The sequence below is a fragment of the Schistocerca piceifrons genome, chromosome 2 (genome assembly GCF_021461385.2).
Source record: "Schistocerca piceifrons isolate TAMUIC-IGC-003096 chromosome 2, iqSchPice1.1, whole genome shotgun sequence".
NCBI classification, from domain to species: Eukaryota; Metazoa; Arthropoda; class Insecta; order Orthoptera; family Acrididae; genus Schistocerca; species Schistocerca piceifrons.
In genome coordinates, this window is record NC_060139.1 from 564,165,659 (window position 1) to 564,193,612 (window position 27,954).

General features: G+C 38.7%; 2 protein-coding genes across 2 annotated transcripts in view; one reads left to right on the forward strand and one right to left on the reverse strand.

The window, feature by feature from the left end:
* Positions 1 to 2,074, forward strand: part of LOC124777471 (phospholipid-transporting ATPase IF-like) — a 442,189-nt gene extending 440,115 nt beyond the window's left edge. The window contains exon 26 of the mRNA XM_047252898.1: positions 1,704 to 2,074. The gene's annotated coding sequence lies outside the window, so the exon portion shown is untranslated. The remainder of the gene's footprint in view (positions 1 to 1,703) is intronic.
* On the reverse strand, positions 330 to 27,939 carry LOC124777472 (ras-related GTP-binding protein A). The gene is made up of 8 exons (XM_047252899.1): positions 27,720 to 27,939; positions 8,561 to 8,660; positions 8,399 to 8,465; positions 8,099 to 8,321; positions 7,826 to 7,921; positions 2,433 to 2,647; positions 2,206 to 2,321; positions 330 to 1,103 (listed from the first exon to the last, which is right to left on the reverse strand). Exons 1-8 carry the CDS (start codon positions 27,729 to 27,731, stop codon positions 1,009 to 1,011), a joined length of 924 nt encoding a protein of 307 aa, XP_047108855.1. The 5' UTR covers positions 27,732 to 27,939; the 3' UTR covers positions 330 to 1,008.
* Between the last annotated feature and the right edge of the window lie 15 nt (positions 27,940 to 27,954).

Here is a 27,954-nt window from a genome sequence, read left to right on the forward strand (position 1 = left end):
TAACTTACTGAACATTTGCTTGTCATCATTTTCTTGTCATTTTCTTGTACCTTCCATCGCCATCCTTGTATTGTTCATTACCTCATATTTCTCATTTTTATAGTCAGCAGAATTAGTGGTTAAGCAAGTTACCACAGCTTTATGTAAAGGCATTTTCTGCAATTCACTTTTTCTGATCTCTTCTCATGCTCATCCTACAAGGTGACAATGTGTCCTACTTGGCACTGAATCATGACTGTACCTGGTCATGTGACAAAGTTAGTCCCTCACAACCAAGTTACCGGTGTGCCTGGCTGAGTGATATGTATGATACACAAATGAAGCATTAGTAAGATGCAAATTATATTTTTTTTTTATTTAACAACAATTGGCATACATTGAAGTAACACATATAAAATTTATACTACCCAACAATGAGATGCACATGCAACCATCAGCAGTATCTGTTTGTAGTAAATAAGCAAACAGCTGTTCTATGACAGCAACAACAAATGTTTATGTCTCTTATCAAATACTTCCAATATATAAAAATAAAAATATGCAGAAAGAAATGTAGCAAACTGTGATCCCTTGGCTTTCACTGATAGAATTTCTAATAGCACCAATATACAATAGAGAGCAGAGAAATACAAGAAATACAGCACACTCGCTCTCTCTCAACATTGTGAAAGACTGGTAGCATATTTGACAAGCAGTGGCTTTTTTCATAAAAGCAAATTTTCTTTCCCATTATGACCACATACTTCAACCCACTCACTGTTAAAGAAAATGCAGACTGGAAGATGGTACAGTTTTTGCTACAAAACTATTGCAAAGTCATAATTCAAACAATAGCCACACGCACATATGATAAATTATAGCACAATGAAATCACACGCAGCAGATTCGAGGCGTAGAGATTCATGCTTGCTTTATGAATCTTTTACCACATGGTGTGCTTCATAAATATGCTTATGAAACCTTACATTGCAGAGGATTGTTTCAATCTCAAAGTGTGTCCAGACCAACTTATTTAGAGAGTGCACTCTGTGCTTGGCTTACTCTCTCAAGCTTTTCAAAATGTTTCCTTGCATTGCGAATATTTATCAGTGTAGCCTCAGAAGCTGAAAAAACAGAAAATGAAATAAGTTTCTAGAAAAAATGTTGCTGTTTCTTACAGCTATCAACTACAGTGTAATATTAGTGTAAAAATTATTAAACAACAATAAGGAACATTTTATATTTCAAAGTATTATTTCCATTAACTACTGAAATGACCTTGTCCAAAACATACTGTCTATCGAAGTGCAATGGATGGTCTAAATATTTGCAATTAACTATGCTGAGAAAAAGGACGACAAACTAAATAGAGAGAGGATCCTAAAAAAAACTAGATTAAGTGTGATATCAATTGAGGTATGGAACCCTAGAAGCAGAAGAAATTTAACTTACAGTTGATTTTAAATGAGAAACAATGATACAGGCTTTTTCACAATGAGGAATTGTTGAAACAATTAGCTTGCATTGCAGAATGCATAAATCTGGTGCAGTGTTTCAAGATACAGTCTGTTTACATTCATTAATTTACATCATTAACTTGATTAAGAATTAAACTTTACTTGATGGTGGGGAAAACTCCTATGTGCCCCTCTAAAATATTGATGTAAATACTTCCAAAATATTTCTGCACGCGTAAAATAACAATTTTTCTTTTTTGTTTACAGGCAAAATCAAAACTACAGTATGGAAACTATGAAAAAGACTGCTCTTGACTGAGTACAATCACATGTACATGTTTTTTATAGTGAAAAGTGTACAATCATTGTGTATGAACAATGTTGAGTTTTCTTGCTGTGATTAATGCATGTAGATCATGCTAAAAATGAATAATTACTGTATCAGTATTCCTATTTTTTGTACAAGTAATGTGTCATCAATCTGTACACATTTGTATACAATTTTTCACTGATAATTATATTTAAGAATGCTGTGTAAATGAATGTTTATTTTATGAAACTGTAATATATTAGATGAAGAATGTAAATAATGTTCATTTGTAAATAATGTGAGAGAGAACATTCCATAATATTTATTTGTAAAAAGTTATGAGATCGACATACCTGAAATATAATTTTGTATTTTTTAAAGCAGTATCAGTTATTTATTCCTTTACAGCACCCATAAACAAACTAACAACAATAGGTACAACACACTGGATATACTTACGTATTGCTGGATCTGACATAATAACCATTACATAGGTATTAGATGTAAAAACATCAATAAAAGCTGCAAAATTGCTGTTTCTTACTTCCATGCTCTGGAACTGTGCTGCTAACTTGCTGTTGATAATAACAAAAGTTAGTACTGGAATTGTCACATTACATCCACAGGTATTCACAATAAATTTTTGCACTCAGGAAAGATAGTGCACTTACTTACAATAAACTTACCTACAGCTAAGTTTGAATTGCTTAATAATGTTAGATACTTTTTCAAATCTGTGAACATCCCTATGAGGCCTACGCTGGCAATGAGAAATAACCAAAAATGTTGCTCTTTCAAACAGAAGAACTTCATCAGCATCTATTATATTTGCAAACAGATTCAAACTTTGTTCAAGTTCTTTTACATTTGGTATCAACATGTACACTATAGAAGACCATGCCTACAACAAAAAAACGTAACTAATGTGGGTGTCAAAAATGAATACAAACATTTACAGAGACAAAATACTGAAGCCAGACTTACAAATTGATTTGAATAAAGCCTTTAATCTGTAGCTTGTAGAACTTTAAAATAATTCCTTCAGCAGAAGAAAGAGAGAGATATTGTGATATCAACATATGCAAGAATGAAATGTGAATCATTTCAAACACTGGATTAGAAGACAGGCAGTGAGTGAAAAAGAAGTTAGAAATAACAACTAACTGAATATCAAAAGTCAGGATGCTAATAATGTAATGGCATATATTGATAGGCACAACATGAGAGACACATTATAAATAAACCATAGCATATGTGCTCTAGTCAGAATACTGCAAAAGCCTATAAAATCAAATACAAAGCATTAATGAACATGCTACAGAATATAACTGAGATATGGGTTCGTATTTCACCACTCTGGTTATTTGTATTCCTCCTTCCCACACTAGTATTACAAAAAGCTGGGGAATGGCTCTTTACATGTTGCCCATTATGTCTAAATTTATGTGGGGCTTCACACCCTAACCCTCTCAGTTACACAGTATTTCTTCCCTCCTTTTTAGTGTCAATTTTTCTCTATTAAACTTCATTGTTATTATTTCCCCAGTTACATCATGTATCCTCCTTTCCTGTCCCCATCTTTTCCACACTTTTTTTGCCTTTCTATACCTAATGCATAAGTGGTTCTTTCAAGTTTAACTACTATCTTTGACCTACTAATTCCTGGCAAATCATTATTGGTACTCTTACAAAAAACTAAACACACAATCAGACCCCTGAGGACGGTGTTATAATGCTGCTGCGGTTGTTGTTGTTGTTGTTGCTGCTATTGTCTTCAGTCCAAAGACTGGTTTGATGCAGCTCTCAATGCTACTCTTATCCTGTGCAAGCATCTTCATCTCCTAATAACTACTGCAATCTACATCTTTCTGAATCTGTTTATTGTTTTCATCTCTTGATGTCCCTCTAAGGTCCCCCCCCCCCCTTTCCATTCAATATTTAATTGGTGATCCCTTGTTTTCTTTTAATCAAGTTATGCCACAAGTTTCTTGTCTCCCCAAGTCTATTCAGTACCTCCTCATTACTTATATGCTATCCATCCAACTTTCAGCATTCTTCTGTAGCACTAAATTTAAAAGGCCTCTATTCTCTTCTTATCTTAACTGTTTATCATCCATGTTTCACTTCCATACATGGCTACACTCCAGACAAACACCTTCAGAAACGTCTTTCTAACACTTAACTCTATAATTCGATGTTAACAAATTTCACTTCTTCAGAAATGCTTTTGTGCCATAACCAGCCTACATTTTATATCCTCTTTACTTCAACCATTATCAGTTATTTTGCTGCCCAAACAGTAAAACTCATCTACTACTTTTAGTGTCTCATTTCCTAATCTTCTTCCTTCAGCATCATCCGATATGACTACTTCCATCTGATTTGACTAGTACCATTATCCTCGTTTTGCTTTTGTTGATGCTCATCTTGTACCCTTCTTTCAAGACGTTATCCATTCCGTTCAACTGCTCTTCCAAGTTCTTTGTTCTCTCTGACAGAATTACAATGTTATCAGCAAACCTCAAAGGTTTTATTTCTCCTCGCTGAACTTTAATTCATACTCCAAATTTTTCTTTGGTTCCCTTTATTGCTTGCTCAACGTACAAATTGAATAACATGATTTGTTGGCTGTAGTAAGGAGAGCCATGGGGCTGTACATCATTCTCTTGGCTTGTCAGCTTGTCTTGTGAGCCTTGGTGCCACTACTTCTCATTCTAGGAGCTCCTCTATTGGTCTCAGGAGGCTGAATGCAACCTGTTCTTTGCACAAAAAATATCCGTCGAAGTACTGGGAACTGTACATAGGTCTTCCGAATGGTAGTCAGCTGCACTGCTCAGCTATGAGGTGGACATTATTGATACTATGTATGCTAAATATTGAATGTTAGCTCAAAAGTATCCTATGACCTCGATATCAATTCAGACTTGAAATGAAATGTGTTAATAATTTTCAAACCAGTATCTTCTAGTCCCATTTACGTAAGATACCATGGAGAATATAGTGGGCATAATCTTTAGTGAGCCGGTGTTAGAGGAGGTACAGCCTCTCATGAGCTGCTTCAAATGCCCAGCATGGCTCACTAGATGCCACTGCAGTGTAGTGAATGAAGTTCTTTGCAATACAATACTTCGGTACCTGTTACTTGACCCTGTTCATTATTTGGCTGGCTTGCTTGGTGACTTTCCCAGCTCCACGCAGTAACTGTAGTAAGTAATACAGTGTCACAAGTGGTAGAACCTCATTGTAGTTTCTGACTCCACTTCCCAGTTTGGGGTGAATTTGTCAGCCTTGTTTACTTATTAGCCTTTCTTTCTACTTCCCCATTTCCCTTTCTGTTCCAAAAACAACTATTTTTGAGTTCTATTACAATAACTGAAATTTCAGGAAGGAAAAAATAAACAAAAGTAAGGAAAGGCACTAACCTTTCTGTAGGTGGTTGAGGCACGATACACAGAAATAAAGTACCATCACAAATATTTCATCAGCTTTTGAGCTACCACTGTTTTCCCAGTTTCAGTAAACAGCATCATGTGCATACTACAATACAGACACTCAAATGCACAACCACAATGATACTGGCTTGCGTGTGGTTGCTCAGGCAGTTAGGCGCCGGGGAAGACGGAAGATGTATGGATACTGTGAGGAAGATAAGATGTGACAAGGAAAGTATGATGAGGTTATGGGAGGCATGATAGTGGGACAGCTGGTATGCCTGAAAAAGTTGACAATCACAAAACAAATAAGACTGGAGGTGGGAGGGGGGTAGCAAAGTGTAACAGAGGGAAGACTTATAGGTAGAGAGGTGTGGGGGCAAGGCGAGTACAAGGATTGGGCAAAGCAGATGTGGTGTACAAAATGACAGGAGAGCAAAGAGTGAGAGTACATGTACAGGGGTTTTAAGGGGACTGGCAGAGGTTTAGGCCAGGAAGATTCACAGAGTGGAGGATACACTGGAGGTATAGTTCCCATCTATGTAGCTCAGATGAACTGGTGCTGGTTCTAGGAGGAAGAGGATCCAAATGACACATGTACTAGAGAATCAATTTGAAAGTATTGGTGGTGCTACACTCAGCACTACGGCAACTTCATGATCTCATTTGTGGTTAAAGTTTGGCCGTGGTCATTCTTGGAGATAGACAGCTGATTTGCAATAATCCCAACACAGAATGTTGCACAGTGATTGCATTGCAGCTGGTATATAACACAGCTCCTTTCACATGCAATCCTGTTTTTTATAGAGTAGGAAATGCTTGTGACTGAATAGCAGTAGGAAATTACGATCTTGTACAACTATATTGTCCACAAAGAAAGGTACCATGTGGTGAATAAGCAGAGTTGGCTTAGGGATGGGTTAGAATATTGCGCTAATTGAGCATGTCAATGGTGTTTTGGTGTTACGGAAAGAGATGGCGGGGAACATCTCTTTCTGAACTAAATACACAAGATATTACCCACCTGCAAAGGACCTGGAAAGGTTACTAGCACATTTGGGTAACACCTGCTTCTCATTGCACATGCACTGCTTGCATGTTGAAGGCTGTAGGAGAAGGACTGCTTAATATGGAGTGAGTGACTGTTGTCAGAATGAACGTACCGTTTTCTGTCTGTCTTGAATATAAACTTTTTAAAGGGAGGTGTTTGTATGTGAGAGAGAAACATCCATGGAGACAGCTTATCCGGTTAAAAAGAGCTAGGGAAACTGATTTGCGAGTGCATGTCGAGGTTCTGAAAGGAACGGCAAAGGCTATCCCTGCTATGTACCCAGACTACAAACATGATGTCAACAAGTCTAAACCAAACAAAGGATTCCAGGTGTTAGTGTGTTGGAAGGATTCTTGTAAGTGGCCCACAACCTAGTTAGCATAGGATGGTATCATGGCAAGAGAAGGTAGAGAAAATCTGGTTCTGAGCTGACTGAACAACATTTTTGGTTGTAGATTTAGCATTTGATGCAAAATAATTATTTGTGAGAACAGGACTGGCCAAAAGGTTTAGAAAGGAGGTGGTGGGTTTGGTTTTTATGGAGAATTGTAGGTAGTGTTCCATGAAAGCATGGTGAAGAGTTTGAACTTCTGCTAAAAAAGAAAGAGGTAACATGAATATTGGTAAAGTTTGCATGTTATTGTGTGTTTTTATCTGCCAACCACCAGTGTAACAAGCAAGCAGTTGCCCTTTCTTGTTTTGTTTACTATTTATAAGTTGCAACTGCTAGAGATTCAGCAATGTTCTTAATCTCTTACTGTCAGTTCTGCTTGAGTTATTGCCATTTGGTACCTAGTAGTAATTATTTAATTAAATAATTGCAAAGCTGATTTGTATTTAAAAGTTCTCAACCTTATTCCACAGCACTTCCAACAACCAATGATTTGAAAAATTTACCTTGGAGCAAGAGCGAAGGAATACACTGGAAAACATATTTTTGTTTACACGCGCTTAACACATTTTTACATTGCTATGATATCAATTCTAGATTCTGTCTCTGTTCTGTCAAAGCATTACTTGATGCACCAAGATTTCCTTTGTCTTACTTCACAAAAGTTGTATATTGAGGACAAAATAAAATAAAATTCTGTATCATGTTTGTAGATTTTAAGAACTGCTAGTACATATGGGTAGGTACCCAAGATATTCCTCTCTATAGAAATGGAAATTATAGCTGAGATCTAGCATTCGAAACTTAATACATAGGTTTGCTTTGATACCCATTAGTGAATTTTGTAACATAAAAGTCCAAGCAATTACCCCCCTCTGTCATGAGAGAATCTTCCACACTTGTCTCAACTCTTGTTTACTAATAGCAACTAAAAGGATGTGATGACTTCACATGTTGTGGCAATTCCTTTTTAAATTAAGAGCCTGGACACCATACAGTGCACCAAATAATGCTGCAACAGAACAAAGTCAAAATTGACTAATTATGCTGGAGCAATGACAATAGATTTCTGAACAAGCATAAATAAATATGCTGGCCAAAATGTTTAACATACTGCTATAAGTAAAATTGGAGAAAACATAACCACTAAAGCTGATTAACACAGTAACAACAATATAAAAGAAAAATTATGTCACTGAAAGTTACCCTATACAATGTTTCATCCCAGATAGATGTGCGAAAGCAGGTGCATTCAAGTGGCTTCGATAATTTTTTCAAATCCTCTTCTCGTTCCCGGAAGATCTGTAGCATTCCGATATAAAAGTGGTTCATAATTAAAAAAATAATCTGAAAACTAATTTAACATTTCACAGTCATATACTTACAGATTACCATATACATAACTTACAATAAGCCGCACACATCAAAACTATATTTAAAAATTAGTTGACAAACAAAGAAAGCCACAGATTTATATACCATATCTCTCTGATCCTCTTGAACTAAGTCCATTTTATGCAACAGGCAAAAAATTTTTGCCTCAGGGGAATTCTGCAGAATGGCCTCAAGACAGCTTTGGTAATAATGCATATCTTTGTCAAGTTCTCTGCTTTCAACATCAAAGACATATATTAGGACTTCAACATTTCGGAATATGTTGTCACGCTGGCTAGCAAAATAGTTTTCCATAAAAGCTTCCTGCCTAAAAACAAAGGGGCAAATGCAGCAATCTCATACTGGTGTTACCAGATAACATTAAAGGTTAGAGCAGTAACTTACCCACCACAGTCCCACAAGTTGAGAACAAGATTTCCAAGGAAGCGTACATGTGAATGCTCAACATCAACTGTCATAAAAGAAGTCATTATTAAAAAATAAAGTATTTGGTACTGCTACTGGTACAATATGCGATATCAACATTGGAAAAAAACTATTACTTACTTGTAGCACCCAATCGTCGAGTATCTCGAGCAATGTAATTTGCAAATATTATGGATCGCATTGAGGTCTTTCCTGACCCACTTTTACCCATAAGCAAAACCTGAAACAACACAATGTTAATGATAAATGTGTGTATTTAAAAGGCACAAATCACATTAACAAATAATATAGTTAACAATGAAGAAAAAGTATTTCAAAACCTTGTAACAACTGGGTGTTAAAGTAAGATTCCTACTTTTGGCAACTGAGTAATCCATATACTTCTTACAGACTCACTCAAAAGCTTCAGTTTCAGTCCAGTATCTATCAGTATTTTCAACACTGCCTAGACAAACCCTCACTGTAATGTGGGACTAAAAGTTCTGTAAATAAGGATGTAGGAGAAAGTTGGCAAGTTGAAGCTTTGAGAAACTTTATGAGAAATGTGTGGATTGCTCGAACTATCAAGGACAATGGATATGAAAGGCAGATGTCTGTACCGGATTTCCACAGTTTTAGCTTTCCTTAAATGATCAGTATCATGTGAACTCTGCTAGACAGTAAATTACTTCATCTACTGCATTATTTTATTCTGACAATCAATAGTTCAATTCAGGGCAACCACCTTCAACTATGGTTTAAATGTAGACTGAATGACATATTCATGATCTCTACAAGTGCTCTGTCTCCCAATGTTGATAATGTTTTGACAGCACAATAACATCTGCTGCTGTAAAGCAATGACTGCCTACCCAGTGTCAAAAAAGGAATTATGTTCAGCATACTGACAAAGTAATTTACTGTCATCAGTTCTTCACTGAACTTCTGCTGTTCAGGAAACACAGATTTTTATTTCATTATAGTTACTACAGGTCACAGCATAAGCATTTAAACATTATAAATTTCAGTATATTGCTATCTTCATTAAGTTAAATAACGGACATACAATAAAAATGTTATTTATTCATGATTCTGCAATAGCAACCCACCAGTTACAACTAACACAGGAATTTGGAGGAGTGGGCAGTGCACACTTCATTCATTTTTTTTGTGACGGGGGGGGGAACTGCAGGCAGCATGCTCTTTCCAAAGTTTGACAGTGAGGTTTCCACATCGTTTTGTAACAATCTCACTCTGTAACTACATCATGGGATTTGAAAATAACCTTTCTTTGAGTACCAAACACCGTGAAAGGCTTCAGTTACTGGTCACGGGGGTGGGGGGTTAATCAAAAACATATTATTCATTTTGTATGGTTCTTGTCTAGCCCTTAACAGATTTTTGGGAGGACAGTATGGCACAATTCATGGCAACAAAGAGGTGGATTTGACAACCAAAAAGCCTACTGTGGTTCAATCACCTTTCTATTATAATAAAACAATGGAAAACCCAGGATGGAATGTAACAATATTGAGAAGGAAAGTTGCCGCTCACCATACAGCGTAGATGCTGAGTCACGACAGGCACAACAAAAAGATTCACACAATTATAGCTTTCGGCCATTAAGGCCTTTGTCAACACCACACACACACACACACACACACACACACACACACACACACACACACACGCGCGCGCGCGCACACAAATGCAACTCGCACACACGTCTGCAGTCTCAGGCAACTAAAACCACAGCACGAGCAACATCACCAGTGCATGATGGGAGTGGCAACTGGACGGGGGTAAGGAGGAGGCTGGGGCAGGGTGGTGGAGAGATAGTATGGTGGGGGTGGCAGACAGTGAAGTGCTGCAGTTTAGACAGAGGGCAGGAGAGAAGGTGGGGAGGGGGGGACGGGGGGAGGGGGGGAGTAGCAGAAAGGGAGAAATAAAAAGGAAATTAAAAAACTGAGTGTGGCGGTGAAATGAAGGCTGTGTAGTGCTGGAATGCGAACATGGAGGGGGCTGGATGGATAAGGACAGTGACCTTCACGAGTCGCTGTTTTCTCACTCTTCAGTTGTCCAATGTCGATGCTCCTTACACCAAGCGAGGAGTCATCTGGCATTTACTGGTCTGATGTGTGTCTTATGAGCAGCTGCTTGATCACGAAATCCAAGTTTCCTCAACTCCTGCCTAACTGTCATAGAACTTGCAATGGATCCTGAAGCAGTTTGGAATTCCTGAATGATGGTCTGGATGGATGTCTGCATATTACACATTACGATCCTCTTCAACTGCTGGCAGTCTCTGTCAGTCAAGAGACGAGGTCAGCCCGTACACTTTTGTGCTGTACGTGTCCCTTCATGTTTCCACTTCACTATCATATGGGAAACAGTGGATCCAGGGATATTTAGGAGTGTGGAAATCTCGCATACAGGCGTATGACACAAGTGACACCAATCACCTGACAACGTTCGAAGTCCGTGAGTTCCGCGCAGCGCACCATTCTGCTCTCTCATGATGTCTAATGACTACTGAGGTCTCCGATATGAGTACCTGGCAGTAGGTGGCAGCACAATGCACCTAATACGAAAAACATATGTTTTTGGGGATATCTGGATACTTTTGATCATAGTGTTATACAGTGCCCTCAGAGAGCAATCCTGAAAGGAACCTGTGAAAAAGTTTTCCTTCTCACTCAATGAAATTTGTGAAAGGTTGGTTGGTTGATTGACTGGAGTGAGGGGTGGAAGAGGGGACCAAACAGTGAGGTCATCAGTCCCATGATCCGAGGCGGCATAAGCTACGGAAGGAACAACATCAACAGCACAATAAATTCGAAGGGAAAGGAAACTGGCCAAAAAAGACACAAAAGAACTTCAAGGTGGCAGGGAAAGAAAAAGTTGAGGAGATGAAGGGGGGAGGGGGCAAGAGAGCAGGGGGCACCCTAGAGGTGCTACATGTGATGGGACACTGGCACTGCCGCCAACCCACCCTGATCCCCAAACCATACCATGACCACGACAAAATGAGGACACCACCATAGGAAGAAGACAGAAGAACTAACTGTCATAAAAGACTAGATCAAATAAAGGGAAAAAGGGGGAGAATACCTGGCTGGCATGGAGGCAAGAGGGAAGGCTTCCCAAACAAACACCAACATTTACCAAGGGACTCCAGTTCTGGGAGGAAATTCAGGAACTTAAATTTGGGAGGATGTAACCATGAGAGGGTCGTCTCCTAACACTTGTGAGACGGAGAGTGGGAGGGCATATTTAGTTCGACAGCGAGGTCATCGGTCTCATCGGATTTTGGGAAGGACTGGGAAGGAAGTCGGTCGTGCCCTTTCAAAGGAACCATCCTAGCATTTGCATGGAGCGATTTAGGGAAATCACGGAAACCTAAATCAGGATGGGCGGACGTGGGATTGAACCGTCGTCCTTCCGAGTGCAAGTCCAATCTGCTAGCCACTGCGCCACATCACTCAGTTGGATCGCCATGAGGAAGGCCCATAGCTACAAAAGGAGGGGCGGGAGCTCATTACAGAGTGAAAACCTCGGGTCAACCCGGTATGGTTGACTCGAAGATGGCAGAAGATGTTATAACAACACCACGTGGTGGGAGTCCCCTTAATTACATGAAGTTCATTAGAAAGGTGGGGTGGCCCAACCAATATTTGGCCCATGAGTAAGAGAAAAGAAATTTGACACGAAACAGCAAATCTACCCTCCAAGAGGTCATGGAGAGGAGGGGGTAGGTGGCTGGCCACCCCTCAGCCAGACAAACGGCAAGCTCATTATCTGGGATACCCATGTGGCTGGGAACCCAAAGGAACACAACCAAACGAGCAGAATGGTCAAGATTGGTGAGAAGGTCATGGGTGGCAGACACCAAGCGTTGGCGGAAAAACCACCAGAAGGCCACTCATCAAGTCCACACATACAAAAACTCGGGTGAAGAAGACAGTTTAATAAAGCAAAGGATCTGGTAAACTGCCATCTGTTCCACAGTAAACACCTCACAAGTTGCAGGTGAGAGATGGTGTTCTGTGCCAACAGAAGATTTGAAGGCATATCCCATAGGCAGATTTAGAGCCGTTGGTGTAAGAAAAAGCAGCATCCTGAAACTCCCATACAAGCAGGCAGAACAAGCAATAGAACAGCACTGGAACCTTTTGGAACTAGAAACAGAATCATCTGAATCCATGGCCAAGGGACTAAACAAGAGATGTGTTTGGGAGAGAACCCAACTGGTAAACATACCAAAGGATGGGCAGTGGGTTGGTGACGTCCCAGAGCCACAAATAGAATAGGAGGGCTTAGCAGGAAAAGAGCAGAAAGAAATAGCACAGGAAACCAGGAGATGTGACTGCTAAACAGAAAGGGGGAGGGATCCTAGCATCAACCAGAAGACTATAAACTGGGCTGGTGCAAAAGGCACTGGTGGCCAAATAGATATCACGATGGTGAATTGAGTCCAAGAAGGGCAGTATTAAAGGGGCAGCTGAGCCATAAAGTGGACGTCAAACGATTGCTGCTCCAAAGCATGTGGGCAAGGAAGCAAAGGACACTGGATTTATGGAAACAGCCAATCTTCAGAAGCCAGATACGGGGCAATCAAGTAAGCTTGTTGTCAAAAAAAAGACCCCCGAAGAAATGGAACTGGGGGACTGCAGACAGGCATTGGTCGTCGAAGTAGAGTTCCAGACCAGGATGGACTGTAGTAAAGTGACAGAAATGCACCACCATGATTTAAGGGATGCTGGATGGCATCCTGGAGCTGTCACACTGCAGAGGCCACTGATTGGGAACTAGCTCCAATACAGAAATCATCCACATACAGAGCAGTGGTGACCACCAGTCTGACACAGGCCACGAGTCCATTAATAGTGAACAGGAAACGAGAGAGACTCCACACGGAAGCCTGGGGAATGCCATTCTCCTCAGTCTGCAGAGAACTGAGGACCCTGAATGACTGGTGGGACAGGAACTAGTGAATAAAAGACCCTGCCCATGGAGTGTAAGTAACATGTGATGGTGCCAAGTTGTGTTGCAGGCATTACGAAGATCAAAGAAAATGCGACAAGATGGCGGTGCTGAGAAAAGGACTGCTGAACTGCAGTTTCCAATCGAAGCAGATGCTGAATCATAGAGCATCCCTCCTAAAAGCCACACTTGTAGTGAGACGGAAAGTCCTGAGATTCAAGGACGCAACAGAGTCAACAAGCCACCATCCGTTCTAATAACTTGCAGGGGATGCTGGTCAAACTGATCAGCTGGTAACTATCGAGGGACGATAGGTCTTTACTGGGATTATGGGCAAGTATCACAATACTGTCCTCTATTGACAGAGGGAAACACTTGGAGCCAAATACGATTAAACATACAGAGGAGATCTTGTCACTGTGGAGGATTGAGGTATTTACACAATTGGTTATGGATAGAATCAGAGCCAGGGGCTGAATTGTGGTAAGAGGAAAGGGCCACTAGAAGCTACAATTCAATAAAAGGTTCACAGCAGGATTCCACTCAACAAGCGGTAAAACATAAGTGGGAAACTTTGGCTCCCTGTTGCAGGAGGAGGAAGGCAGCCAGATACGAGGCCGATGCTGACACCATCGCAAAGTGTGTTGCCAAGTGTTCCACGAGTACCGAGGGATCTGTACAAAGGCCACCCAGCAGGGAAGGGAACCACTGTTAAGAAGGCATAGGTGATGGCTGAAAGGAACTAGTCTATGAGAAGCCGACAATGCAACACAGTACTGCCCCAAAAGAAATGATAGGCATTAAAATCCTCAAGGGGGAGGAAGAAGCAGAATCCGAGTGGACCTGGACAGCAACCACTACCAATGAAGGAGGATCCATGAACTAACAATGTCCATATGACCCAACTTGCAAGACACTTGAAGCCCTCAAGGGGTAGATCTGGTTCTGACAAACAGCACAGAACCCACGAAGGGTCGGTGAGTGAGAATCAGTAAAATGAGATTCCTGTGGAATGACACAAGCTGCAGAGTAAAAGGAAGTAAGGGAATGCAACTCCCAAAGGCGACATCTGTTAAAATACCATTGAATAAGCACAGAATGGGGATCCAAATGAGAGCTAATGGGCTCAAATTGGTCATGCTACTGGATCACCATCCATCACAAACAAGGAAAGGGTGACATCCATAAAGAAGAGGTCAGACTCAGGTTGCAAAGGGGAGTCGATACCTCCAGGGGCACCAGAGGGGCATTGTCCCAGGGACTTATGTTTCTTCTCCTTCTTCTGTAGGTCAAGGAGTGCAGAGCCCAGAGAGACCTGGGGAGATGGAAGCGGAGATGGGGGTGACAACATGTTCCATTAGTACCATCGATGAACAGTTTATTCCTGTGGCATGAATTCATGATGAACTAATCCTTCAAAGACACAGAATAGTGTCAGCATGGCTTTGACATTTGACCTGGTCTGATAAGCTTTTTGTGGTCTTGGAGAACCTTTCCCATCTCATTGTGAATACTAGACCTTGGTCTCAACATCATAACCGTAGATCCACGTCTCATAACCAGTTATGATTCTCTTAAGAAACAACTCATTTGCATTTGCGTGATCCAAAAGCTCTTCAAGATTGCAAGAGGATGGTCTTTCTGGTATTGATTCATAAGGTGTGGGATGAAGTTGGGACAAAAAGATGCATTTCAAGATGCTGTGTCACGATTTCATTACATGATCCAATTGAAACATTACATTCTTCTGCAATCTCTCAGTCAGTCAGGCTTTGATTGGCATGCACAATTTCATTGATGGTCCTGACATGAGTGTCATCAGTAGACATCAAAAGGTGTCCTGAAAGAGGGTCATCTTTAACTTCCGTCCAGCCATTTTTAAACTGTGTGTACCATTCCTAACACCAAGTACAGCTTAAGTATCCATCACTGTAGGCTTTGGTGTGTGTCTGTAAATGTTTTCTTGAGTTTCAAGCAAAATTTAATGCAGATATGTTGCTCCTCTAACTCTGCCATTTCGAAATTCGTAAACTGTGCAACAGAACATTCTACTCTATACAGCACTGAACAATAACTAACAAACATACAACAATGAAATTTCCTGATGTTGCACATTAAACACAGGTGTGTCCAGGGATGCTAACCACATTTCACTCCAACGCACCACTGGTGCGAAATTATAAATGTTCCAGAATTTTTTGAACAGACCTTGTACAGTTCTGCATTAAGAGAATATCACTGACTGAAAGGCCCTAGGAGAGGCCTGATATACAAAAATTGTTTAAAGATGATAGTGAAACACGGCTGAGCTTTGCGTGTCACTTGCAAGAGGAAGGCACCCTATCCCGGTAAAACTTATTGACGAGGTTGCTGTTCCTGTAACTGACCATGCAGCATGTGCTCTGGGTAGAGCTAGTGCTTGTGGAGTGTCACAAGAATCATCCATCCCAAGGACAATAGCACAAAACGTTTCATGGTCTATTTTACACTGATACACACAGCAGTTCCAGATGGTGCAGCAACTGAAAGCAGCAATGTTCTGAATTTGCTCTTTGGTTTCTGGCATGGGTCGAAGATGATGACATGGGGCCAGGCAATACTCTATGGACAGGTGAGGCATATCTTACATTACAGGGTGCAGTAAATACATAGAACTGCTAATCTGGGATAGTGTTAAACCATGTGTTGTGCACAAAGTGCCATTGTACTCGCTGTATATTACTGTGGTGTGGATTGAAACACACCTTTATTCTAGATCTGTTCTTGTTTGAGGAGAATACTCCCAGAGGACCTGTTGGTTGTACCATGATGCCTGCATGTTATTTGTTATTGAGACCTCTTTGTACTGGACGTGCTTCCTGCTATGGAAGTGTGCAACTGTTTGTTTTCATACAAGATGGGTCAACACCCCACGTCACTTGCCCAGTGAAATATCTGCTTAATGTAACCTGTTTTCAAGTATGTCCACAAACTTGTGAAGCTACATGTTTAATTAGGAGTTGGTATCTATTTATCATGTGCTATGTTTAACACTTTGACAACCAGTCACTTAAAGCAATATCTGACCACAAAAACCGGCCATTTGTGCCGTTATTTAAAGCATTACTGGCACATGTGTAACTGATATATCTTCAAGAGTAGCACATGCCAGAAAAGAACCAAGCCACAAGATTTATTTTTCATGTCTACTTCAACTCTTTGATAGATCAAAAATATTAAAATAATGAAGACAGAAAGTATAATTAGCCCTTAAAAAGAGCTAAGTGAGTTATTGAGCAATATCTTCCTCTTGAGCATCGAAATTTTTTGCTTTGACATATTTGTAGCAAACAGTAATACCTAATGAGTACATCCACAAAATTACATCAATGCAATCACTTATCGGCTCAGCCACTGTGACAGCAGCTGTTACATATGCTAATGTCTCTTTCAACAGATGACAGCACCTGTCAAGTGACAGGTAGCAAAATGTCTCCACTGTTCTCATATGAAATGAGACCAGTTTTTGACCGATACATGGCTTGCGCATAATGAACATTGCAGCCAGAGTTGTACTCAAGTGTGGTCTTTTGAATACAGGTGTGTCGCTCGAGCTACGCTCAGTCTCGGTCTCCAGGTATTAATATTCTCATTCAGGGTAGGGACCCTGCCATTTCAAACTACTCAAGTAGAAGAATATGACATATTTGTGCCAAACAGTATCCTTAAACCACTTGCATCCTAGAAGTTTACAACTTAATCTTTTCTTTTGTGGTAAATCTTACTGGGGAGGGGGGATTTCTTTTAAAATATATCATCATACACTCTTGAAAAAACTGCTGTTCATACGAAACCTCTTTGTAATTTAATAACACTTTAAAAAGAAAAAGGCAATGATTATACCAGTGTGCAGACGAATTATGTCTGTGAGATCGTATTTTAAAGGCATGCATGTCAGAATTACTAGTTTGATTTCAGACACTTTCCAAAAGCTTAGCAACTTTCTAGTCTTGTTTGTATGTCTCTTCAATAGTTTCAGCGTAAGATCCATATCCATGCCAAATGGTAGATAACAAACTATCTTTATCAGTGGTGGTTGGTTAGATGATGATAACTTCATACCCAGTAATAATAATAATAATAATAATAATAATAATAATAATAATAATAATAATAATGATGATAATAGCATAGTCAAGGGAAAACATACTAAACAAGAAGATTACATATTGGATAACCACAGCGACTGCATAGAAGCGATGGAAAAAACGGATGCCTATAAATATCTAGGATACAGGCAAAAAATAGGAATAGATAATACAAATATCAAAGAAGAACTAAAAGAAAAATATAGACAAAGACTAACAAAAATACTGAAAACAGAATTGACAGCAAGAAACAAGACAAAAGCTATAAATACCTATGCCATACCAATGTTGACCTACTCATTTGGAGTAGTGAAATGGAGTAACACAGACCTAGAAGCACTCAATACACTAACACGATCACAATGCCACAAATATAGAATACATCACATACATTCAGCAACAGAAAGATTCACATTAAGCAGAAAGGAAGGAGGAAGGGGATTTATCGACATAAAAAAACCTACATTATGGACAGGTAGACAATTTAAGAAAATTCTTTCTAGAACGAGCAGAAACTAGCAAAATACATAAGGCAATCACTCATATAAATACATCGGCTACACCACTGCAATTTCATAACCACTTCTACAACCCTTTAGATCACATAACATCAACAGACATGAAGAAAGTAAATTGGAAAATGAAAACACTACATGGCAAGCACCCGTATCATCTAACACAGCCACACATCGATCAAGACGCATCCAACACATGGCTAAGAAAAGGCAATATATACAGTGAGACAGAAGGATTCATGATTGCAATACAGGATCAAACAATAAACACCAAGTATTACAGCAAGCATATTATTAAAGATCCCAATACCACAACGGATAAATGCAGACTTTGTAAACAACAAATAGAAACAGTAGATCACATCACAAGCGGATGTACAATACTAGCAAATACAGAATACCCCAGAAGACATGACAATGTCGCAAAAATAATACATCAACAGCTTGCCTTACAACATAAACTTTTAAAACAACACATTCCTACATACAAGTATACACCACAAAATGTACTGGAGAATGATGAATACAAATTATACTGGAACAGAACCATTATAACAGATAAAACAACGCCACATAACAAACCTGACATCATACTCACCAATAAAAAGAAGAAATTAACACAACTAATCGAAATATCCATACCCAATACAACAAATATACAAAAGAAAACAGGAGAAAAAATTGAAAAATACATCCAACTGGCTGAGGAAGTCAAAGACATGTGGCATCAGGATAAAGTTGACATCATACCAATTATACTATCAACTACAGGAGTCATACCACACAATATCCACCAGTACATCAATGCAATACAGCTACATCCAAACATATATATACAGCTACAGAAATCCGTAATTATTGATACATGTTCAATTACCCGAAAGTTCCTAAATGCAATATAACACATACCGTACAGTTAAAAGTAAGTGACGCTTGATCAAGGTCCGCGTCACTCCATTTTTAACCGGACTTAACGTCTGAGAAAGTGAAGATGATAATAATAATAATAATAATCCACTTAAATGCTATTTACAGAAATGGTAGTATACAGTAGTTTGTCAAGCAAAATTTTTATGAAATTCTCTCACACACGGACATGCTTCAAGAAGAGGTGATTTCAGGGGTTAACATCCTGTCAATAATGAGGTCATTGAATATGGGGCACGAGACCGAAAACGAATGGCTAGAAAATCAGTTGTGCTCTCTTCGGAGGAAGAATCCCGGCACTGCGTGTAAGCAATTTGGGGAAACTGCAAAAAACTAAAATCTGGTTGTTCAGATGGAGATTTCAACACTACTTCTCCTGAATGCTAGTCCAGTGACACAATCAGTTCTCCAGTGCTGTCAAAAAAATGGTTCAAATGGCTCTAAGCACTATGGGACTTAACGTCTATGGTCATCAGTCCCCTAGAACTTAGAATTACTTAAACCTAACTAACCTAAGGACAGCACACAACACCCAGTCATCACGAGACAGAGAAAATCCCTGACCCCGCCAGGAATCGAACCCGGGAACCCGGGCGCAGGAAGCGAGAACGCTACTGCACGACCACGAGCTGCGGACTCCATTGCTGTCAGTTATAGACTACTTCAGAATTAGTTAGTTAGTGATAGTCTGAACGGAACTTTGAGAAATGAATGGTTAGTAATTTGAATCTTAATAATGTGTACATAGAAAAATTAATAAACCTGTAACATCCTCAACTATGTAATCACAACAGCAAAAAACATGGATTGGAAGACAAAAATCTAATAAGGCAATGATTCTCTGCATCATTATTACACAGAAACAATAAAAGTTGTGGTAACTGAAATGGATTTATCTCACACTAGTTGTGAGAAAGATGAAAAGGTGAAAACATTAACTAGCAAATCCAACAAATTCTTTTTAACAGTAGCAGAATGTGTAACACAGACTAAAATTAAACAAAGAAGTCAGAGATTTAACTGGATCACTATTGTATACATTTATTCAAGATATCAAGGCCACCAGTACTAAAAATTACAAAAATCACTAGCACACTGACATGTTGCTTAGATTAGATTCAGTTTTCATTCCATAGACCCAAAAATAAGATGATTCTCATGGGTGTGGAACATGTCAGAAAGTATAACATAAAAAAACATAAAACATTTGAATATAATACTTACTACCCTGATCATTTCTCAGGGGACTGTCGAAATAGATGAATATATTACAATAAACTGGAACTGCTAATATTTACAGAATTGGTACAATGCCAGAATAAAACACTGCAATGCACTTTTAATAAATTTATCATACACAAAATACGTAGCCTAATCTTGACTGTTGTGACCAAGTGCTGTCAAAAGTGGAATCTAACAGAATTTTTACTTAAGCTGGTCTAACAGTACCTGTTAAAATATTAATCTATAGAGTGGAAGGAGTTGCCTATCAAAAGTCTTCCAAACTCTGTGTAAACTGTGCTTTGTCTGAAACCAAGTTTTTAATGGTTGCTAGCAATTTATAGAAAATGTATGTTCCTGAATATTGGAGCCCTTTTTGGAACAAGGTAAGTGATTTTAGGTCTGTATGTAGATTGTTCTTATTCCTATTATCGATAATCTGTATTGAGAAATTGGTTGGAGATAGAGATATATCACTTGCAACAAACACGTATGTATAACCATCAGAGTACTGAAACCCTTAAAATTATCAGTAGGTCTTTCAGTAGAAACAGGTAAGGGCCCTGAAAGTACAGCTTTCTGGTCTCACACTAAGCAGTTACATGGTCCCCACCTTTCTAGAACTCCAAAAGAACATCATTCTTTAGTTTAAATTTGAATAGCATCCAGAGCAATTATTCAAACATGTTCTAACCCTGTTTTTATTTTTATTTTATTTTCCAAATTGATTGTGTTACTACAAGAAACTTGTATCTCCTATAAAAGCTAATTTTAACATAGAAAACAGTGATGCAGCTGGTGACTTGTATGTATTGTATGGCTGTACTCACTTTGTGTGGCCTCTCTTGCGGCAAAGGCCTTTCTCTTTCTCTTGAACTCCTAAAGTGCTCCACTCAGATATTCACATTAAGACTGATTTATTAAGAAATAAGAACTTTTAAAATTTAACTATTCTTAATTGACTTTGGTATGGAGAAATAGAAAGCCTTAAAGCTCAATTTATTCTAATGCCTTTACAAGTGCTGAGTTTTATCATACAACACAATGTTGTGGTGAACAATGAATACCTAGGAGATTGTCTGGTAAATATAAAGTGGGATTAGTTAACAATGCAATACTGAAAAGATAAGATGTTTATATCGTCATCAACATGCCAGAGATACATGCCTTACAGAAAGGCCAATGGTTAATGTCATTAACAAAACACAAATTTTAGCAAAATAAAACACGATATACTTCTGACATCTCCACAGGATGGATGGATTTTGTGCTGGGCATATTTTTGTTATTTATGCCATCAAACATACAAAAAACTAACATGTAACCACAGAGAGAAAAGAGGAGTTATGGTGGTTTGGATCAAGGCCAGAAATGTAACTATGGCATGCACAATGATATTTAGAAAAAGATTGTTCTATTGCATTCATTGGTTTCAGTAACACGCAACCACATTGTCACCTTCCAAGCTAAACTAGGCCCAAGGCTACAACTTAGATGTGTCAGATTAAGTGATGTTTTCGTATGTATTATAAGTGAAGTCATCATCGAGATGGCAGACGTAAACGAATTGTTGAAATCCAACATCCACAACATACACGCCACAACAAGAATTACAGTAATTCTCATAAAATCATATCTGTTGGGTTCACCAACTCACAGTCAAACTGTAATCTTTTAATCTAACCTAGACCATGTACTATGCTAAAGATCACTATGTCAATTCAACTTCACATTCATTGGTTTTATCAACTCACAATAAAACTGTCCCCTTAAAAGCTAATCTAGACCCCGGATCACACTACTGATCCATCTGCACCCCCCCCCCCCCCCCTTCCTCCCCAGCTTGTATTCCAAAATATTATACAGATGCAAAACTAATATTCCCAATGTTCTGTTTGTGCACATGACATATGTTACATTCATCATATGTCACACATCTAAACTGATGTCTGGTATCAGTAGTTCAAATGACCCAATAAAAAAAGGTTAAACGGAAATGTCCGATTCCACCTGTCTGCTTTGACCAATGACGTCACCAATATGGCGGAAACAACCATTCACAACAACTCCCATATGACGACTATGACGTCATTACGTAAACATGACAACAAACACAATAATAGATCGAAAAACCATCAAATACATATTCCTCCAAAAATATAATGAAACTAACGGGAAAAATTGGGGGTTTTTGGGTGGGGACAAACTAAACGTAAACACATTCCACTAAACGAAATGACAAAAACAATAAAATAAAACAACCACAACCTTCCCAAAATCAACTAAATACAATATCCACTGGAATCGGACACTTCCCTTGACCTATATTGGTCAACAGAAACTACCAATACCAAATCATGAAAACCAAAACTAAAAACACGTCCACAATCATCACAACCTCAAAAAGCACAACGAACCAACAAAATTGGAATCTAACACTTCCCTTGACCTGCTAACCTTACAACATCTCCACATATAGCCGTTTCCTGGTCCAAGATGCCGGAACTTTAGTAAGCCTCATTTCTTCACGACTCACTGAACACTTCACGATTTCACAGGCCGAATAACTGGAGTAATTTTATTAGAGACAACGCACTGTCCCCCATCATGGCCGACAACCGAAAACTGTTTACCTTGTCAGTCATATCCATACCTATCAAAGGCATAAACAAAGCAATTTCCCAAAGTTCACACAAGACAAACAGAAAAAAAAACTACACTAATGCCGACATAACAAAACAAAAATCGTTAACTCACTGAAAAATATTCCGCTGAAAGCACAATCACCACCAATACCACATATGTGCAATGCTACCACGCAAATGAACCCTATACACCACATAAACACATCACCAGAGAGAACCACCAACCACAACAATACGCCACTTATAAACACGCCACACACACAAACTAAACCAAAAACATCACCTAACAAACACCACATAAACACACCACAAGAGAGCATCACCGATCACATCAAAACGACACCTACAAACACGCCACTCTCACAAACTAAACTTCGCGCCGTTGTGACGTCACACACCACGACAGCCTTACGTCACACGTCAAAGCCGACAGGTGGAATCGGACGGTTCGGTTACAACACAATCTGAAACATCATTCTTCTCAACAGACTGCTACATCCACTGGGCTTACATAGGTGTAGAAACAATAAGATCAAAACCTCCATCACAAGAAATAAACAACATGTTACAAACAAAACATATGATTGACATCTACAATCGAAATACAAAAATAAAGTTCACTGGTGTTACCGACAGAACGTATAACATCACACTTCAAGGAATATACTACAGTTGATTCATGTTGTTTATGAGACCACATAACACTTCAGCACCACAGCTTATTCTGATGGTGGTAGTTGTTTAATAGTTGTTTTTATAATCTTCAACACACACACACACACACACACACACACACACACACACACACACACACACTTCCATTATCAAACTGACAATTCCTTGCTGTATCCTATCAAAAGATACCTTCCTTCAATTCATTTGTTATTCAATCCACCCAGTTAATCTTCAGCATTTTTTTTGTAGCAAACCCATTTCAGAAACTCATTTATTCTCTTATCTAGCCTTCAGGAAAGACATTGTGACACTTAAATTTATATTCTATGATAACTAATTCATCTTTTTCAGAAATGCTTTTCTTGCTACTGCCAATATGCATTTTATATCCCTTATACTTCAGCCTTCATCAGTTATTTTGCCGTCCATTTAACGAACTCATCTACTGTTTTTAATGTCTCATTTTCTTACCCAACTCCTGCAACATTTGCCTGCTGTAATTTGACTACATTCCATTAACCTTGTTTCCTTCTGTTGATGTTCATATTACAACTTCTTTTCAAGACATCATCCACTGTAACACAGGCTTTCATGGCTGGTATTTGCACCATTGGAGATTTTTGTTTTATGCTCTTTAGGCTATATTTCACTGCCCAACAGTTTGTCTCTCAGTGCTAGAGACAAAACATTAGGCAGATAAATATGCCTTGGACCACAGCCCAAAGCCTATAAATAAAAATCAGCAGTAACCCATTCTATTCAACTGACTTTACACGTCATTTGCCATCTCTTGTAGAATTACTATGTCATCAGCAAACATCAAAATGTTTATTTCTTCTCCCCAACTTTTAATTCACTTTCTAAAATTCTTCTGGGTTTCCTTCAATGCTTGCAAAATAAATCACAGGTTCTGGAGCTCACATCAGCTCACTATAATCATAAAATCAGATTAGTATTTCATCCAAGGAAAGTCGAAATGGGTGTACCCCAAGTTAGTGTGGTAGGTCCCCTCCTGTTCCTTATTTACATAAATGATATACGCACCTGTGAACTGGAGCCAAGCTCATGCTGTTTGCAGATGACACTAGTATAATACAGAGTAATATTAAGGTATCTCTGTCTTCAACAACTGATGAAGTCCTCAAGTCCTTGTAATCAAAGTTAAATGTCTACAGATTCATCTTTAATGTGAAGAAAATTTAGCAAGGTGAATCAAAACCAAGACAACTGGCAGTGATCAGAATCGAGTTGGAAAGGGTATGATGCACAAAAATTTTAGGAATGTATCTTGATCAAGACAAACTGGAAAGACCAAGCAACTAATGTCTCCCAGGGAGGGACTTAGTTCAGCATGTTTTGCTCTGAGAATTATTTCTTACATTTGTTCCTTAGATGATGCTAGAATGGCTCATTTTAGTTACTTCTAGTCCCTAGCAGCTTATGAAATAGTTTTCTGTGATAAAATAGTTGCACAATTTCGGTAAACATTTTTGGAATACAGTGATCAATTAATTGTTATATTTAGATTAAAGTACAGTCTTGATCAAGTTATGTCTGTTTTAATGAGTAACCGGTTTCGGTTTTTTCTATAAAACCATCATCAGACCCATTGGCTCCCTTGAGTTGGTAGGTGGAGCTCTCCTTGCTGCTGTGCAGTCAACTGCAAGGAGAGCTCCACCTACCAACCCAAAGGAGCCAATGGATCTGATGATGGTTTTATAGAAAAAACCGAAACCGGTTACTCATTAAAACAGACATAACATGATCAAGACTGTACTTTAATCTAAATATAAAATAGTTGATTCAATGAAATTTTTTCTTTACAAAAAAGGGCTATTTGAAGCTCTGCTAAGGCTCACTGCAAGCCCCTATTTAATAAGTCTTATTTGCTTGCTGTGCCATCCTTGTTCGTATTCAGATGTGTGTTGATGATAGGTAAACTTGGTGATCCACAAACCAACTCCAATACCCACAGTTTTAATATTCACAACTATGGGAGTCTCCACACCGAACAATAATACTCACAACTATGGTAGTATCCACACAGAGCACGGTCATGTTATACATTCTGACATGTTCCACACCCATGAGAATCAACTCTTTTTTTGGGTCTATGGAACGAAAACTGAATCTAATCAAATCTAAGCAACATGTACTCAAATACACATCAGCCATTATAGTATTATTCTTTATAATGCACAACCACCCTAAATAAAGAAGTTGGAGAAGGGAATGGCTATTAGGACACAGTTAAAATCATTTCTTAAATTTTTGCAATGTGAGCGAGTTTGTTAGCTTACAGGAACACCAGGCCCTCATTTATGATAGAGGTCTTTTGATTCTGCTAACTGATGTGCCCTATATGATCTGTCTTTGCAAAAGAATGTTCTGCTATTAGTTTTCTGTTTGCCCTGTTTCAGATGCAGTGCTAAGTCTTTAAGAAAGTGCTGTACTAGGTGTGATGGCTTTAATGCTGGCATGTTTAGTGTGTTCATGTGTTCTACTTTGCAGCAATGTTATATAGTGTGTTCATGTGTTATTTTTTCAGGGGTGATTTATATAAAAAGTTTCATGTTTTAATTATATCATTCACTTGAAGCTTCTTGTATATGTTGTACTTTTCAGCAGTGTTGTGTGATATGTTAATGTATTTTCACTTTCTCAGGAATGTTTTTTTTTCCATCGAAATATCATAAGCCTATTATATCCCACAGTCTATTCCCCATCTCTGCATCCTGACTTGTGTTCGCAACGGTTTCCCCAATTTTCTAAGGAGATGGACTAGGCCATAGCTGACTTGCTGCCCTATCTTTTTCCTATAGCCTATGATCATATTATTTCTGAATGTATCTAGCATGTCAAATACTGTTGTACTGAATGGTCTATGGATGAATAAATATGGACCTGTAGTTATGAAAAACATCACCTCATTACCTATGCTGTCCATTCTTCTTGTCAACTGGAGCAAATTCTTGTCCAGCACTTGTAATAGTTTGACTAAATAGGCTATACCAATTCATGTTAGAGCTCAACAACTTTTGATGCAATGATGATGTGTTTGTCAGGCCATAAATGCATAGAACAGAATAAATATCTTTTTTGTTTCTATATGGTATTTTAATACGTAAGGCGTGCTGATGGATTTATCTTCTATGTGCTCACACATGCAGGTTACATTGGATAGTGACAGTCTGTGACATCATTAATGTATTTCTTGGTATGACCCATATTTTATGCAAATTGGATTCCAAATAGTGGTTTACATCCACCATTTTGATGATGTCAAAACAGGTGGGTGGTATCAACAAGCACACAGTTTCCCACATTGTCAAATGGTGGTCTCATCAGTATTCAGTGTGTTTATGGTCCCACTCCATTTATATGATGAACAGAATTATGAGTTTCAGACAGTGAAGAGCTATTTAATGTTTTCAGTTTCATATCATTGCACACAATGGGCATTCCAAGTCTAGAATACAGGCAGAGAATTGTTTGTCGCTAACAATAGCTCAAGACACTGTAGCAAACTTCTGATTACCACTGTCATCAGCTAGATCTTACTCCAAAAACAGCCAGGTATCTTGGAACCTTCGTTCAGAAACATAAATAACATATCGCTAACTGCGACACAAACTTATTGTCTTCCTTTCCCAAACAGTTCAGCAATGGTGCTGCTGAGGGAAGGAAGTAGAATCAATCAGCAGTTACAACATCTTGGTACGCAGGGCGAAGTTGAAGATCTATTTCCTGTCATTTCCCATACACGGAGATTCCAACAGTCATTCATTATCGACCGACTTCAGTTTACTCATAATGAACACCTAGGAAACTACTAAGACATGCCTTGAATACACAGACATGGGCATTTCAGCAAATATACTACATTTTTGACTTGAAGTTGATTTTCGGGCTCTGCATGTATATGAAGTCATCTCCCATTTCTTAATTATGTACGTACGTAAGGTAGTGTTCAAGGATGTCGCAGGTTGCTGTAAGTGTTCTTTTAAGATTATCAGCACATAATAATACTTGACCTGTGTGTCAACAAGAGAGTTGTGGGAGATACAAATATGTAAGCGTAATATGTAATTTAAATAGATGCGATAATCATCCTTAATTTAATACAGTTTTCAGAAAAACAGACTACAGAAACGCATTTTCTGTAAAACATTACCGTACCACATTTGTTATGAAAATCTTCAATTACCTTCTTCTTCATGATGGCTGGCGTAAATTTCGACGTTGTGTAAAAGCTTTCTGCCCGCAGGCCCACGAATTAGCAGAGAGCGGTCTTCTTAAACGTCAAGCACAACCTGTGATTATTTACACCATTACTCAAACACTCCCGGCTGTCTCAGAGATAACATTAAACACAAACATAGTCATATCAATGGCAACGAGATTAGGTAAGCACGTGACAACGAGATAGCACAGTCCACAGT